We start from the raw sequence: 12,004 nt of genomic DNA, 5'->3' as shown, positions 1-12,004 counted from the left end.
AGTTTGATGGTAAAATTTGCTTGCTAGATCCATTAGTCCGCAAAAAAGATTGATCCCATTTATTCCGACGTCCAAAAGACGCATCACAGCAACAAGACGTCTATTTATTTCAAATGCATTATCGACCTTTGGTCCAGAATTAATGTACGAATTACCACATTCACAAATGATAGCAATTTTAAACCCCAGGCCTCTTGGACTTGCTTGATTAAAAGTAATTTCCTTGTGACAAGTTTTGCACATCACTAAATTGCTGATACCTGGAGGCTCACAATAGAAACCTGAATCCTATTTGCAAAGGTTGGAAAAGACGGTAGACTCCGAACAGTAGCTCAGGCATTTCCCGTAGCCAATGCAACTACCTAACTGCCGAGCGGCTACTCTTTTAAATGGCTGTAACTCAAAAACTATTTAAGATATCGATTCAAAATTTTAGTATGTTATTTTTAAAGGTATAACCTATCGAAATATGAAAATAAAAAAAAATCGATTTTTTGAAAATTTCACACTAGGTGTGCCCCTTAAGATTTGGATTCACCTCATCGTTAGAAAATAACATAGTAGTCCCAGAATGTATTATATGCAATTTAAAATTATCAAATAGTGCTATGGTTCCTAGCAAACTTCTTCGTCACTTGGTTACCAATCATCCCTCTTTATCAACCAAAGATAAGAACTATTTTAAAACGTATCTTTCTATTTTAAAACTTATCTTTAGGAAAAAATTTTAAAAAACAATTTTGTGTGTCCGAAAAAGCTCAGTTTGCTTCTTATGAAATCGCGGAATTGATCGCAGTAAAATTGAAGCCCCATAATTTAGCAGAAGAAATTATATTACCTGCTTGCCGTAAAATAGTCAAAACGATGATTGGTGAATCAGCCGATGTTGAAATTTCCAAAATACCCCTTTCTAATGACACTATACATCGCAGGATAAAAGATCTATCAGAAAATATCGAGCAGAATACTACAAAAAATCTTCAAAATTCCTTTTTTGCAATACAAATAGATGAAACCACCGACATCACAGGAAATTCTCAGTTAATTGCATTTGTTAGATTTATCTATGAAGATGATATTATAAATCAATTTTTATGTTGTCGGGAGCTGTCAAATTTTACAACCGGGAAAAATATTTTTGTAGTAATTAATTCATATCTAGAAAAAACAAATGTCTCTTGGAATTTTTGTATTGGAATTTGCACAGATGGTGCACCCTCAATGACCGGGCATATTAAAGGATTTGTATCTTATGTAAAAGAATTGAATCAAAATATAATAGTTACACATTGTTTTTTGCATAGAGAAGCTCTTATAACAAAGTTCCTGTCACCAGATTTAAAGATAGTTTTGGAGCAATGTGTTAAAATGGTAAATTATATAAAATCAAGACCATTGAAAAACAGATTATTCAAGGAACTATGTAAAACAATGGAGTCCAAGTATGAATCTTTGCTACTCCATACTGAAGTAAGATGGCTATCCAGAGGAAAAGTCTTATCTCGGGTTCTAAAATTAAAAAAGGAAATGAAAGCTTTTTTTGAACAAAATAATAATATTGAATTTGTTGAAATATTAGAAGATTTAACATGGACAACGAAACTTGCTTATTTGTCAGATATTTTTGTCATTTTTAACAGTATTAATTCAAGTATGCAAGGTTCAAATGAAAATATTTTAAATTCAACTGATAAGTTGGTGGGGTTAAAAAGACAAATTTCTTTATGGAAAAAGAAAGCCTAAGAAGGTAATTTAGAAAAGTTCGAATCAGTTCCTAAAGACGGGTATAAAATTATTAAACAAATTGTTCTTGATCATTTGACAACATTAGAGGAGAGAATTGTTTATTATTTCCCGGAATTGGATATTAATAAGTTTGATTGGGTTCGTAACCCATTTCTAATTACGGACACTGCTGTATTTGAGTTAACTTTAAATGAAGAAGAAGAGCTTATTTTGCTTTCAACTAATCGAGATTTAATTTTAAAACATTCTGAAGAATCACTTAATACATTTTGGATAAAAATCAGATGCATCTATCCACTTTTATCTAGAAAAGCTTTAAATATTCTATTACAATTTTCCACATCTTATTTGTGCGAATTCGGATTTTCAGCATTAGCCAATATTAAAACTAAAAAAAGATCAAGGTTGTTAAATGTAGAAGACGATATGAGAGTAGCATTGTCATTTTTACGACCAAATATAAATGAAATTATCGAAAAACATCAAGCTCAAATTTCTCATTAAAGTAGTTTAGTTAATTAGCTTTTAATTTTATATCGTTAAGAAAACTGGCCATTTTGTTGTATTTTTAGATTATTTACATATAATACAATTTTTATGGTTCTTTTTATTCAGTTTGTCATGCCAACAAAAAAACTTCTGTTGGTTTTTTTTCTTTATGTGCCGCCAGATTTCAGAATAGTTAAAAATGTGCCGCAGGTGAAAAAAGGTTGAGAACCACTGATCTAGATGTTGTTAATTAATATATAGACTGAAATTTTGCCCTGTGTAAATGTATCAATATGTCCACATGAATATTTAGTGTGATAAATTGTGCTACTAGATTTTAGCCTGGTTAACTTGGTGTAGGTTCTAGCCTTACCACATCTTAAGGAAGTTAAAAGCCTAATGCAATTATTTCTGCAAAGTAAAATTTATAATTATAATGCATTAATAATTATACTATTTTTTAATAGAATTACATTTATTGTGCAGGCAGGGTGTGCCACTGTCTGATTGTAACTGTGTGACAGATAGATTGTTTGGGCACACATCTTTTTCAACAATCATTTAATAACCAACTGAAGAATTTACATTTGGCTAATAGACACGCTAAACAATTAGGACAATCTTAACTGATGAGGCAAATGAGTACAAATCCAATGTCTGAAACTATAGTTGTATGGGAATTTTTATTACAAAATTTTTGGTATAAAATCATATTTGATTGTATATCTGTGAATGATGAGGATGTCTATTGCTAATTTATACTGAATGGTGGACATCCACCTCACATTGTCTTCAATAACAAATGGTTTATTTTCAAATATTACATTGGCAACAATGTTAGATTAAACCTTAGTAAACTAATTTGTTGTTCTACTTGCATAAGATTTATTTCAGCAGTTTTTACCAATATTCAAAATCATTAACAGTGTGATGCAATATAAAATATTAAAAATAAATATGTCCTTTTGTGAGAAATAATTGCCTGAGCTTATAAAATACTTAATTCTAAAGCACTCCCTAGTCCTTTTTAGAGTCTCAACATTCTGTGCACTAGTGCAGGTAGAACATCTCCTCCTGTCATATTTTTTGTTTCTTTGGCAAGGAACCAAAGGCAGATATCACTGTACCCTTGGTGCCAGTGACATTGCTGGTGAGCGGTTGCTGCACCAGCCCGGGTTGCTTGATGGTTGGCTTGGCTCCTACATTGGGTGCTGCTTGGTCCCATTTAGACTTTCTCTTTTTCTCCTCATCACTTTCTGATTTTTTAGCAACACCTGAAATAAAGTCTATCTTAGCCAATTTTTCTTTCTTCTCTTTTTCCCGCCTGTCCATCTCCACTTTTTGTACTCGTGCTAACTCATCATAATACGACTCTTTGCCCCATTTCAAAGGATCATATATTTCTGGTGGATAATTTGTGTCCAATTCATTAATGTCACAAAATTGTATAAGCTTTTCATAAATGCTCGGATTTCTAAAATTTTTTTTATCTTGTATTATCTTGTTCATGTCCAATCCTTCATTAACCATCCTACTGTAAAATTTGGCGATGGACTCTTGAAGTTCCTTAGGACATTTTCCTGGTGGCTCTGGAGGTATGGCCACGCCATCTTCAGAATCATCTGGGTCTGATCTGGGTACCGCTTCATCAGTGTCAGTTTCCATGGACAATCTTCTCATGTCGTCATGGTTTTCAGCGCTATGAGACGAATGTTCTTCATCAGATACCACGGTATCATCATTGTAAGAAACTAACCTTCTTTTAGGGGAATCAGGCGCCGAAGCAGGCTTCACCGACTCTTCTGCGTGACGAGGACTACTCGGCTCCGACTGGGTAGCCCTTGGTTCGTCTTTCTCGGGTGTTTGTTGTCCATCTTCCATATCTTCTTCGCCTTCGGAATCAGTATAAGTTGCAGTGAGGGATGCGAGAGCTTGTGATGTCATATTGCTGATTTTTTATAAATTAATTATTATAAGACAATATTTAATACAAGTTATATACAAATATCGCTTCAAATAATGACACGTTTAGGAGACAAAATCTTAATGCTTAAATCAAATTGTCAAACTGACAGTTTTGTTGTTTTAGCACACATTAATTTAGACATGCAATTATTTTTGGAAAAAATGCAATATAATAACAGTCTTATAATTAATTAAAACTAAAAAAATGTGAAATATTTGTGTTGCTGTGTTAACAAAAATAATTTAACAATATTAGAAACATGACTTCCATTTTCTAAACATTTTGATTGTCATTTCCGTATTCATTTAAACATAATTGTTTTAAAATGTAGAAAGCTTTAGTACTTGTCCAGTTCAATTTTAAAGTTTAATTATAAATTGTGCATTAAAAAGGAACTGAACGTTACTGTCAAAAGCCTGACAATATTGTATGTAATTTGACAACTCGTTATTTGATAGTTGGCGATGGGGTGGTGGATATTGACATCCCAAAGTTAGATTACTGCATAGGGCTGTTGCGATATGAAGTAGCAGGCGATTAACGTTTTATGAGACAGTGGCCTTTGACGGTTCGCTACAGCAATGGCGACGCAACCGGTCGACAACACAGAGTTTCCGCCCGAGGTAATACTAAAGCCACTAGCGCTGGTCGGACTGTCAGGTCTAGACACCATAAACAATGCAGTGCATAAAGCTATTTGGGATGCGTTTTCTAACAACCGACGCGCCGACCGTGCATCCGTGCGGTTCAAACTACTTAATAACACATTCGAGTTCCCCGTGGTGAAGCCCAAGAGAAACTCATATGAATGGTACGTACCAAAAGGCATTCTGAAAAAGAACTGGATTCATAAACGAGTTAACCTTATTCCGGCAGTTGTGGTGATATTTTATGATATGGAGTGGAATGATCCACAATGGAACGAAAAGATAATAGAATGTGCGTCGCGTGTACAATCCATTCGAGCAGCGGTGGAGGGACACACGACTCGCGTGGCTGTCGTCGTTGTGCAGAGCGGGCTGTCCCCGCCACCCTCGGAATACATGCTCGGCGCAGAGAGAGCACAGGCGCTGTGTTCTGCATGTGAAATACAGTCGAAATCTCTGTTTGTACTGCCACACAGTGACCACCTAATGGGCTACATAATACGTCTCGAAAATGCTTTTTATGATATTGCTCAGAACTACTACCATCATGAGACCAAGAACATCAAACAGCACAGAGACCATCTGAATAAAACTACTCATCAGTATTTATTTGTGCGCCATCAATTTAAGTTAGGGTTTCTGAATGAGCTGAAGCAGGACCTAAGCACTGCCCACAAGCATTACATGCATGCATACAACAACTTGCTAGAAACCCGGACAGTGGACACAAACATGCATGAGGTGAGAACTGTTTCTGGCTTCATAAATTATAAACTCTGTAAACTATTGTTCGCTTTAAACTTACCGAGAGATGCCATTGCACAATTAAAATCACATGTTGAACGCTACAAGAGCAGGGTTGGTCCAACAGAGCTTCTTTTTGAACATTATGCATGGATTGCAAGACAATACAGTGCATTTGGTGAGCTGTTTGATGAAGCAATCCGTGCTGGTCTTCCAGCTATTCAATCCCAGCACCCTGGCTTTTACTTTCAGCAAGCTGCACAATTTACTGTCATGAGGAGACAAGCAATGAGGTCGGTCTGTTGTGATGCACTGCAGTATCCATCAGCACCAGATCCATTAGAAGGGATTGTAGAGTTCTATGGACAAAGGCCTTGGAGACCGGGGCGACTTAGTGCAGATCCACATGATCCACAAAAAGAACAAGCGGCCATTCTAGCTTTACAGTACAATGAGAGAATTTTCAACCATTCAGGAATGATTATAAGTTTCCTGGGCAGTGCCATCTCACAATTCAAAACATTTCACTCTCCCCGCATGCGTAAGCAGCTAGTGGTGGAGATGGCTAATGAATACTACTACTGTGCTGATTATGGCAAGGCTTTGACTCTGTTGACACACATGCTGTGGGACTACAGGAGAGAGAGATGGTGGTTTTTAGCTTCTCATGTCTTAAACCGTGCATTGCAATGTGCCTATTTGTCAGCAAAAATACAAGATTATATCCAACTTTCTGTGGAAGCCCTATCTAAACATGTTCAAGTGCCAAACAATGACAAAGACAGAATATTCAGAAACATCATGTCTGTTTTAAACCTCAACATTCCTTCTCCTGAACCTGACTTGCCGGCCTCCTCGCAGAGCAAGGCTCTAGAATTATGGCAGATGGCTGTAGAGAAGGAACCATTTGTGATTACTATCGACATGGCCAATATCTCTAGTTTTTTGGAAGTAAAGACCAAGTTTAAACTGCAGAGATACAGGACAGACGAAGTGATTGAAGTTGAAACGTATGTACGGTTGACCCATGTCACATCTCTCGAGGTCAAAAAGTTGTCTTTAACTATTTCTAGTAATACAGAAACTATTGAAATTCCAATAATGGACAATGGAAGCTCTGTGATAACATTGGTAGGAGGCAAAGTTAAAAAATTTATCTGTCAATTCAAAGCTAATCCACATGACAGTGGAACTGATCTACACATTAAAAATGTGTCATTTGTTCTTGATTCTGACAGAAAGAGAAAAGTTGTGATGAATTTCAAAGTTGAAGATGACAATAAGCCAGTGGAGTCTACAGTACACCCAGAATTGTTACATTTCATTTTGAGCCCAAAGGCCGATTATGAATTTGATTGTATTGTGACATCCACTGTAGCATCCATCACAGCCAGGGAGTGTCGCTTTTTGTTAGGAATAACAAATGAATGTCCAGCTCTCCAAGGTGAATGGTTTCCTACTTCATTTTCTATCACCAACAATGAAGACACTGCAGTTGGTGATGTTGTAATTACTCTGTCACTTCTCAGCTCACCAGACAACCCTAATCCAGATTCAGTGACAGAATTGAGCTGGAAACAGGAACAGTCGGAAGGGCAGCCTCTAAACATTTCTGTGGGCACTATTGACAAGCAAGCTAGCTACACAAACACATTCTTTTTAAAATCTAACAGAACAACTAGCACCACAGTGCAGATAAAGGTCACATATGTCATTGATCTGCCAGAAACCCCAAGGCTGACGTGTGTTAAGGATTTTACCACTAAGGTAACAGTGATTAAACCCTTTGAAGTAACAACTCATTTTGTTGCAATGAACTTCAAGCCTATTACGAAATGCTTTGTAGATGATCCATTTGTAGTTATGCCACAAATTAAAATTTTGAGTCCATGGGATCTGCTAATTGTAGACACTGAGTTAGAAGTGGCAAATTGTTTTCAATATGGTGATGACAGCAAGCCATTGTCTTGCATTAGTAACCTAGAAGTAGCAGAGAAAAATATTGCTTCAGATGCCATATGTGTCCAAGCTAAATTCAAACCGAAGGATCCTCCAACCAGGGTTGGACTTTACAATATAACATGGAGGCGAAGTACTGTGGATGGGCATTGTGTCCGCAGTACAACAGCTTTGTCTGGGATTCCTGTTGATGAGTGTCCAATAGCAGTAGAGGTCAATTATCCTGAAGTTGTGGAGCTGCAGACTTCTGTTCCCCTCAAGTGTAGTTTGTTTGGAAAGTCCAACACCCCAGTGAGACTTAGTGTTGCTGTAGAAGGGACAGATGCCTATATGTTTTCAGGTTACAAAAAATTGACAGTAACAGTGCCACCACATGATAAAGTGGAGCTATGTTATAATATCCACCCACTACTGGCAGGCAACACCACACCTCCAAGATTAAAAGCCACTGTACTAGGTGAGGGTGCCAAGCAGGAAGCAGTGAAAGAGATGTTTGAAAAAATATTCCCCCAGAACATATTTGTTATGCCGAAGTACAATAAATGAGTTGTGTTGCGCTGTGTGCACACTGTTGATGTGTAAATATTTTGAACAAAGTTTGTAATGATATTGTAGTTACATTGTAATTATATTAACAATAAATTCAGTTATTTGTTACAACTAATTGTTTTAATGGGCTCAAATAAAAATACACATGTTGAAATGAGATTTTATTAAGTGAACATCTTTAAAAACTTAATCTTTACGCAACTCAAACTTCTCCTCCTGTATTCCACTGGCTGTAATGATTATGATATAAATGCTGTCGCCTGTGTAAATGTCTCGCTCAGCTGCGCTGATAAACACATCCTTCAGCAGAGCAAGAGCCTTTTCTTTGGGGACAGGTGTTTCTGTTACATTCTGCATGTTCTTAAGCCCTATTTGGTTGTCTAGAAGAGGCTGCAGCTGCGCACCCGCGGAGCCCCCCGCTCGGTACGTAGAGCGTTCGCAATGTCCGATCGGATCGTAGCTGTAGACGCAGCCTCTTCCGTCCGCGTCAAGGCCGGCCAGAACGTTCGACACATAGTAGGGGAAGAAGCGTTTGTAATATAACATAGTGGAAAGCATTTGCGCGACAGCGGGAGTCGTCATGGCTTTATTGTGTTCGTGTTCATACATCTGCATCCTCGCCTTCAGAAGCCGCGTAAGCGTGAGCGTGTCGCACCAGCAGCCCGTGGCGCCGAGAACGGTCTGCTCAGACAGTTTGAAGAGCTTCTTTTGTTCCCTGGTATAAATGGAGAAGCCGGTGCTCAGCCGAGTGTCCGCGCCGATTACGGCGTAATCCTCGCCGGCGATGGCCACAATGCTGCCGCCGTTGTCTGCGTACGGCTCGAAACGCGCTTGTTTGGCACCGGGGACCGCATATTCGGGAAAGTTGTTGTTAATACTCAACATATTTGTGACAAAATTAAAACAATGTTATTTTACTTTAAAGAGTTGAACTAACGAATGACATGCACAAATTTTCAATAGGTTTGTTGTAATATAAATTTGACATTTCTTTTAGTTGCCAGTATCCTAAGCATGATAATTTTTATTAAAAATCAATGTGTGGGATAACATGTTTTTATTTTCATAACAACTATATTATATGGATTTACAATATACATCATTAGGCAGAGTTATATAGACTGTTTTGTAGAGTTTTTAGAAGTGCAAATACTGACAATTTAATAATTACTTTTGAATGTACTTACTTTTACCATCTCAATAGTAGTGATTGTAATTAAAAAAATCATTACTATTCTATATCTTGTAAAAAGTAACAAAGGTTGTGATTGATACAATATTAATATACTTATATCCCAAAAGTAAAAAAAAAAATATGTACATATATACATGGCGCTGATATAAAAATGCACAACTTGGTAATCGTTATATACTTAATATTCTAGTTTTTCTTGTTATTTTATTATAAACTTTATAATTGCAAAAAAGTTTATACTACATTTTTTAAACTTATTATTTAATCTGTTCAATTTATTTAACCACGTATCACGTCAAAGAGAGGTGTATCTTTTTAAGAGCCGGGTGTAACGTAAATCGCTGAAATGTCGTCATTGACCTCCGTTATTCCTAAACTCTACCAGGAATACACAACCAAAACTCCTAAGAAATTAAAGATCATTGACGCTTACCTGTTGTACGTGTTCTTGACGGCCGTGATTCAGTTCGTGTACTGTTGTCTTGTCGGAACATTTCCTTTCAACTCTTTCTTGAGTGGATTTATTTCCACAGTTAGTTCGTTCGTACTCGGTGGTGAGTTCCTGTATCTAATAGCCTCTTAGATTACCTCTGTTAACATTATTGCATGAAACCAATACGCAAGCTCGAGCATTATATTAAAGTATAAGTCATTAACCGTAGTAAATGTTTTCGGTTTCAGTTTGTCTGCGGCTGCAAGTGAATCCTGAAAATAAAAATGAGTTCCAAGGACTGAGCGCGGAGCGGGGTTTTGCCGATTTTATTTTCGCCCATTTAGTGCTGCATATAGTGGTTATAAACTTTATCGGTTAAAATTGTTTTCTTTAAATTTTAGTAATAAAATAATTTAAATTTATATCGAGTGTACTCCTTTTCGTTGGTTCTACAAATTAGTTGCTAATGATTTTTTCCATGCACATATGACTGGGTTATGATAAGAAGTTACGTATATAAAACTGTCGGTCAGAAACCATCACCATCATGATAGGCTTCCTCTAAAGATTGCCATGTGTATATGACCAGATCTGTCTTTGGAGATCGCCGGAAGCAGGCAAGCTTCCGGCAACCTTCAAAGACTGTCATCCATCTACCTGTTGGGGGGTGCAGCCACACCATGTCTACTGGCTCATGGTTGCCACTGAAGAACCTTTCAGCCCCAGCGGCTCTTGGTTGTAAGTGACAATGTGAAAAATACCACTTCAGAGGTGTGATTCTACAGGCTGTTGTACATTATACTTTAGTTTTTGTGGCTTCCCTTATTTCCTTTCCACAGTGAAAGTTCAAGCCTAGCCATTTGCTCTCGAGTGATAAAGTAGCCTGTAGCTACCACAACTCACGGTTTGGATTGTGATAGATTCATTATGATAACATGGTTGAGTTACATTTCTTCAGTTAATGATTAAATGCATTTTATATCATTGGGTCAGTTTTTTATTTGAGACAGAATGCCGCCAAAGTCATGCTTTCTTCTATATTATAATGTTTCCATATACATACATATACAAAAAGCATGCAACTGTATGAACTGTTCAAGGTGAATATGGGAAAGTTAAATCAAAAGCCGGAAAATATTGAAATATTTATTTTGACTAGTCTCCAATAAATTTATTTGAATATAAACATATTGGTATAATATTAAATGGACATTGCGTTGAGCAATTGAGAACATCTCAATTGCAATGAGATGGCCAAGTGTGTCTGCAGAAAAAAAACACATGTACAGAAAAAAAGACGGCATGGCTGCGCGGAGGATTCTCACTTCGTGTAGCTTTATTTAGCTTGTAATTAGTGCGAGTACGCGCAGCACGCAGCGTGTGCACTGCGACTACGGGTTAAATCTGATACTACAAACATTTTTGTGCACATGAACATGGGGGAGCGGGATCGCAGACGAACCGTCTCCTATGAGCGAGATGTTTCTGGTAGCTTCGCCCGGCCGCCGGCGCAACCCGCGGCATAACGAGCCACTCAAGTGTAGTTCTACCGCGGGCAGCGAGCAGGGCGCGCCGCCCGTACAAAAATACTTTCCTAAAAAATACAGCACAAAAATCTGCCTGCCTCGAGTGCCGGTACGGCCGGCAGCGGGCACCAGGGACCAGCTTCACCCACTGCTAGGAGGTGCATACAAAAATTTTTTCAAATATATAAACCGTACAAGACTAAAGTTCCACCATCGCGAGAACACGCAGTCTGCGGCAGCCGGGCGCCGCGGAGGAGCACGCGAGTGCGGCCGCACGCAGTATAACTAATTCTTAAATAATTTCCGTGGCTATCACAAATAATACTAAGATTGAAGGACGCGAAGTTCAACTCGACACGCCGGCGCCCAGTCGCCTCCGACGGCCTTTGCGTCGCAGGTAAGCTTTTTTTATTCACATACAAATAGTTTCTGGGGAATTCTTTTCCAACAGGACATTAATCTTGATAAAATTCACCATCAAAATACATCTCCATTACACTAAGAGTTAATTAATTTAATAGAACACTAAAACATAAGAACTATCGCTACTTATGTAATAAGAGTCGGTCGTTGGACGGACCGCGCGCGCGGGCCGCCGCACGACCGGCGCTGGCACCGAAATGAACAATCTCAGAGTGTTACGCTTTATACAAAACAATCATATCTCATGGCAGGAGGGTTTAAGCAAGAAGAGTGCTGGTAATCAGGGCACCAAGACGTGGACGTTGGCTTCGTGCGATCCACAGCCAG

General features: G+C 37.9%; 4 protein-coding genes across 4 annotated transcripts; 2 read left to right on the top strand and 2 right to left on the bottom strand.

The window, feature by feature from the left end:
• Positions 1–2,691: 2,691 nt before the first annotated feature.
• LOC137921440 (SAP30-binding protein) lies at positions 2,692–4,290 on the bottom strand. Its single transcript, XM_068764201.1, has one exon. It carries the CDS (start codon positions 4,177–4,179, stop codon positions 3,313–3,315), a length of 867 nt encoding a protein of 288 aa, XP_068620302.1. The 5' UTR covers positions 4,180–4,290; the 3' UTR covers positions 2,692–3,312.
• Positions 4,291–4,654: 364 nt separating this feature from the next.
• Positions 4,655–8,258, top strand: gry (trafficking protein particle complex subunit 11 gry). Its single transcript, XM_068764225.1, has one exon. It carries the CDS (start codon positions 4,783–4,785, stop codon positions 8,095–8,097), a length of 3,315 nt encoding a protein of 1,104 aa, XP_068620326.1. The 5' UTR covers positions 4,655–4,782; the 3' UTR covers positions 8,098–8,258.
• On the bottom strand, positions 8,249–9,085 carry Prosbeta6 (proteasome beta6 subunit). The gene has a single exon (XM_068764226.1). It carries the CDS (start codon positions 8,983–8,985, stop codon positions 8,287–8,289), a length of 699 nt encoding a protein of 232 aa, XP_068620327.1. The 5' UTR covers positions 8,986–9,085; the 3' UTR covers positions 8,249–8,286.
• Positions 9,086–9,575: 490 nt separating this feature from the next.
• Dad1 (dolichyl-diphosphooligosaccharide--protein glycosyltransferase subunit) lies at positions 9,576–10,150 on the top strand. Its single transcript, XM_068764349.1, has 2 exons — positions 9,576–9,849; positions 9,977–10,150. Exons 1-2 carry the CDS (start codon positions 9,642–9,644, stop codon positions 10,105–10,107), a joined length of 339 nt encoding a protein of 112 aa, XP_068620450.1. The 5' UTR covers positions 9,576–9,641; the 3' UTR covers positions 10,108–10,150.
• Positions 10,151–12,004: the final 1,854 nt, after the last annotated feature.

This window comes from Battus philenor, unplaced genomic scaffold (genome assembly GCF_028537555.1).
Source record: "Battus philenor isolate CCGP_79_NKW_IND1 unplaced genomic scaffold, ilBatPhil1.0.hap1 SCAF_19, whole genome shotgun sequence".
NCBI classification, from domain to species: Eukaryota; Metazoa; Arthropoda; class Insecta; order Lepidoptera; family Papilionidae; genus Battus; species Battus philenor.
This window is presented reverse-complemented; position numbering and strand designations above follow the sequence as displayed.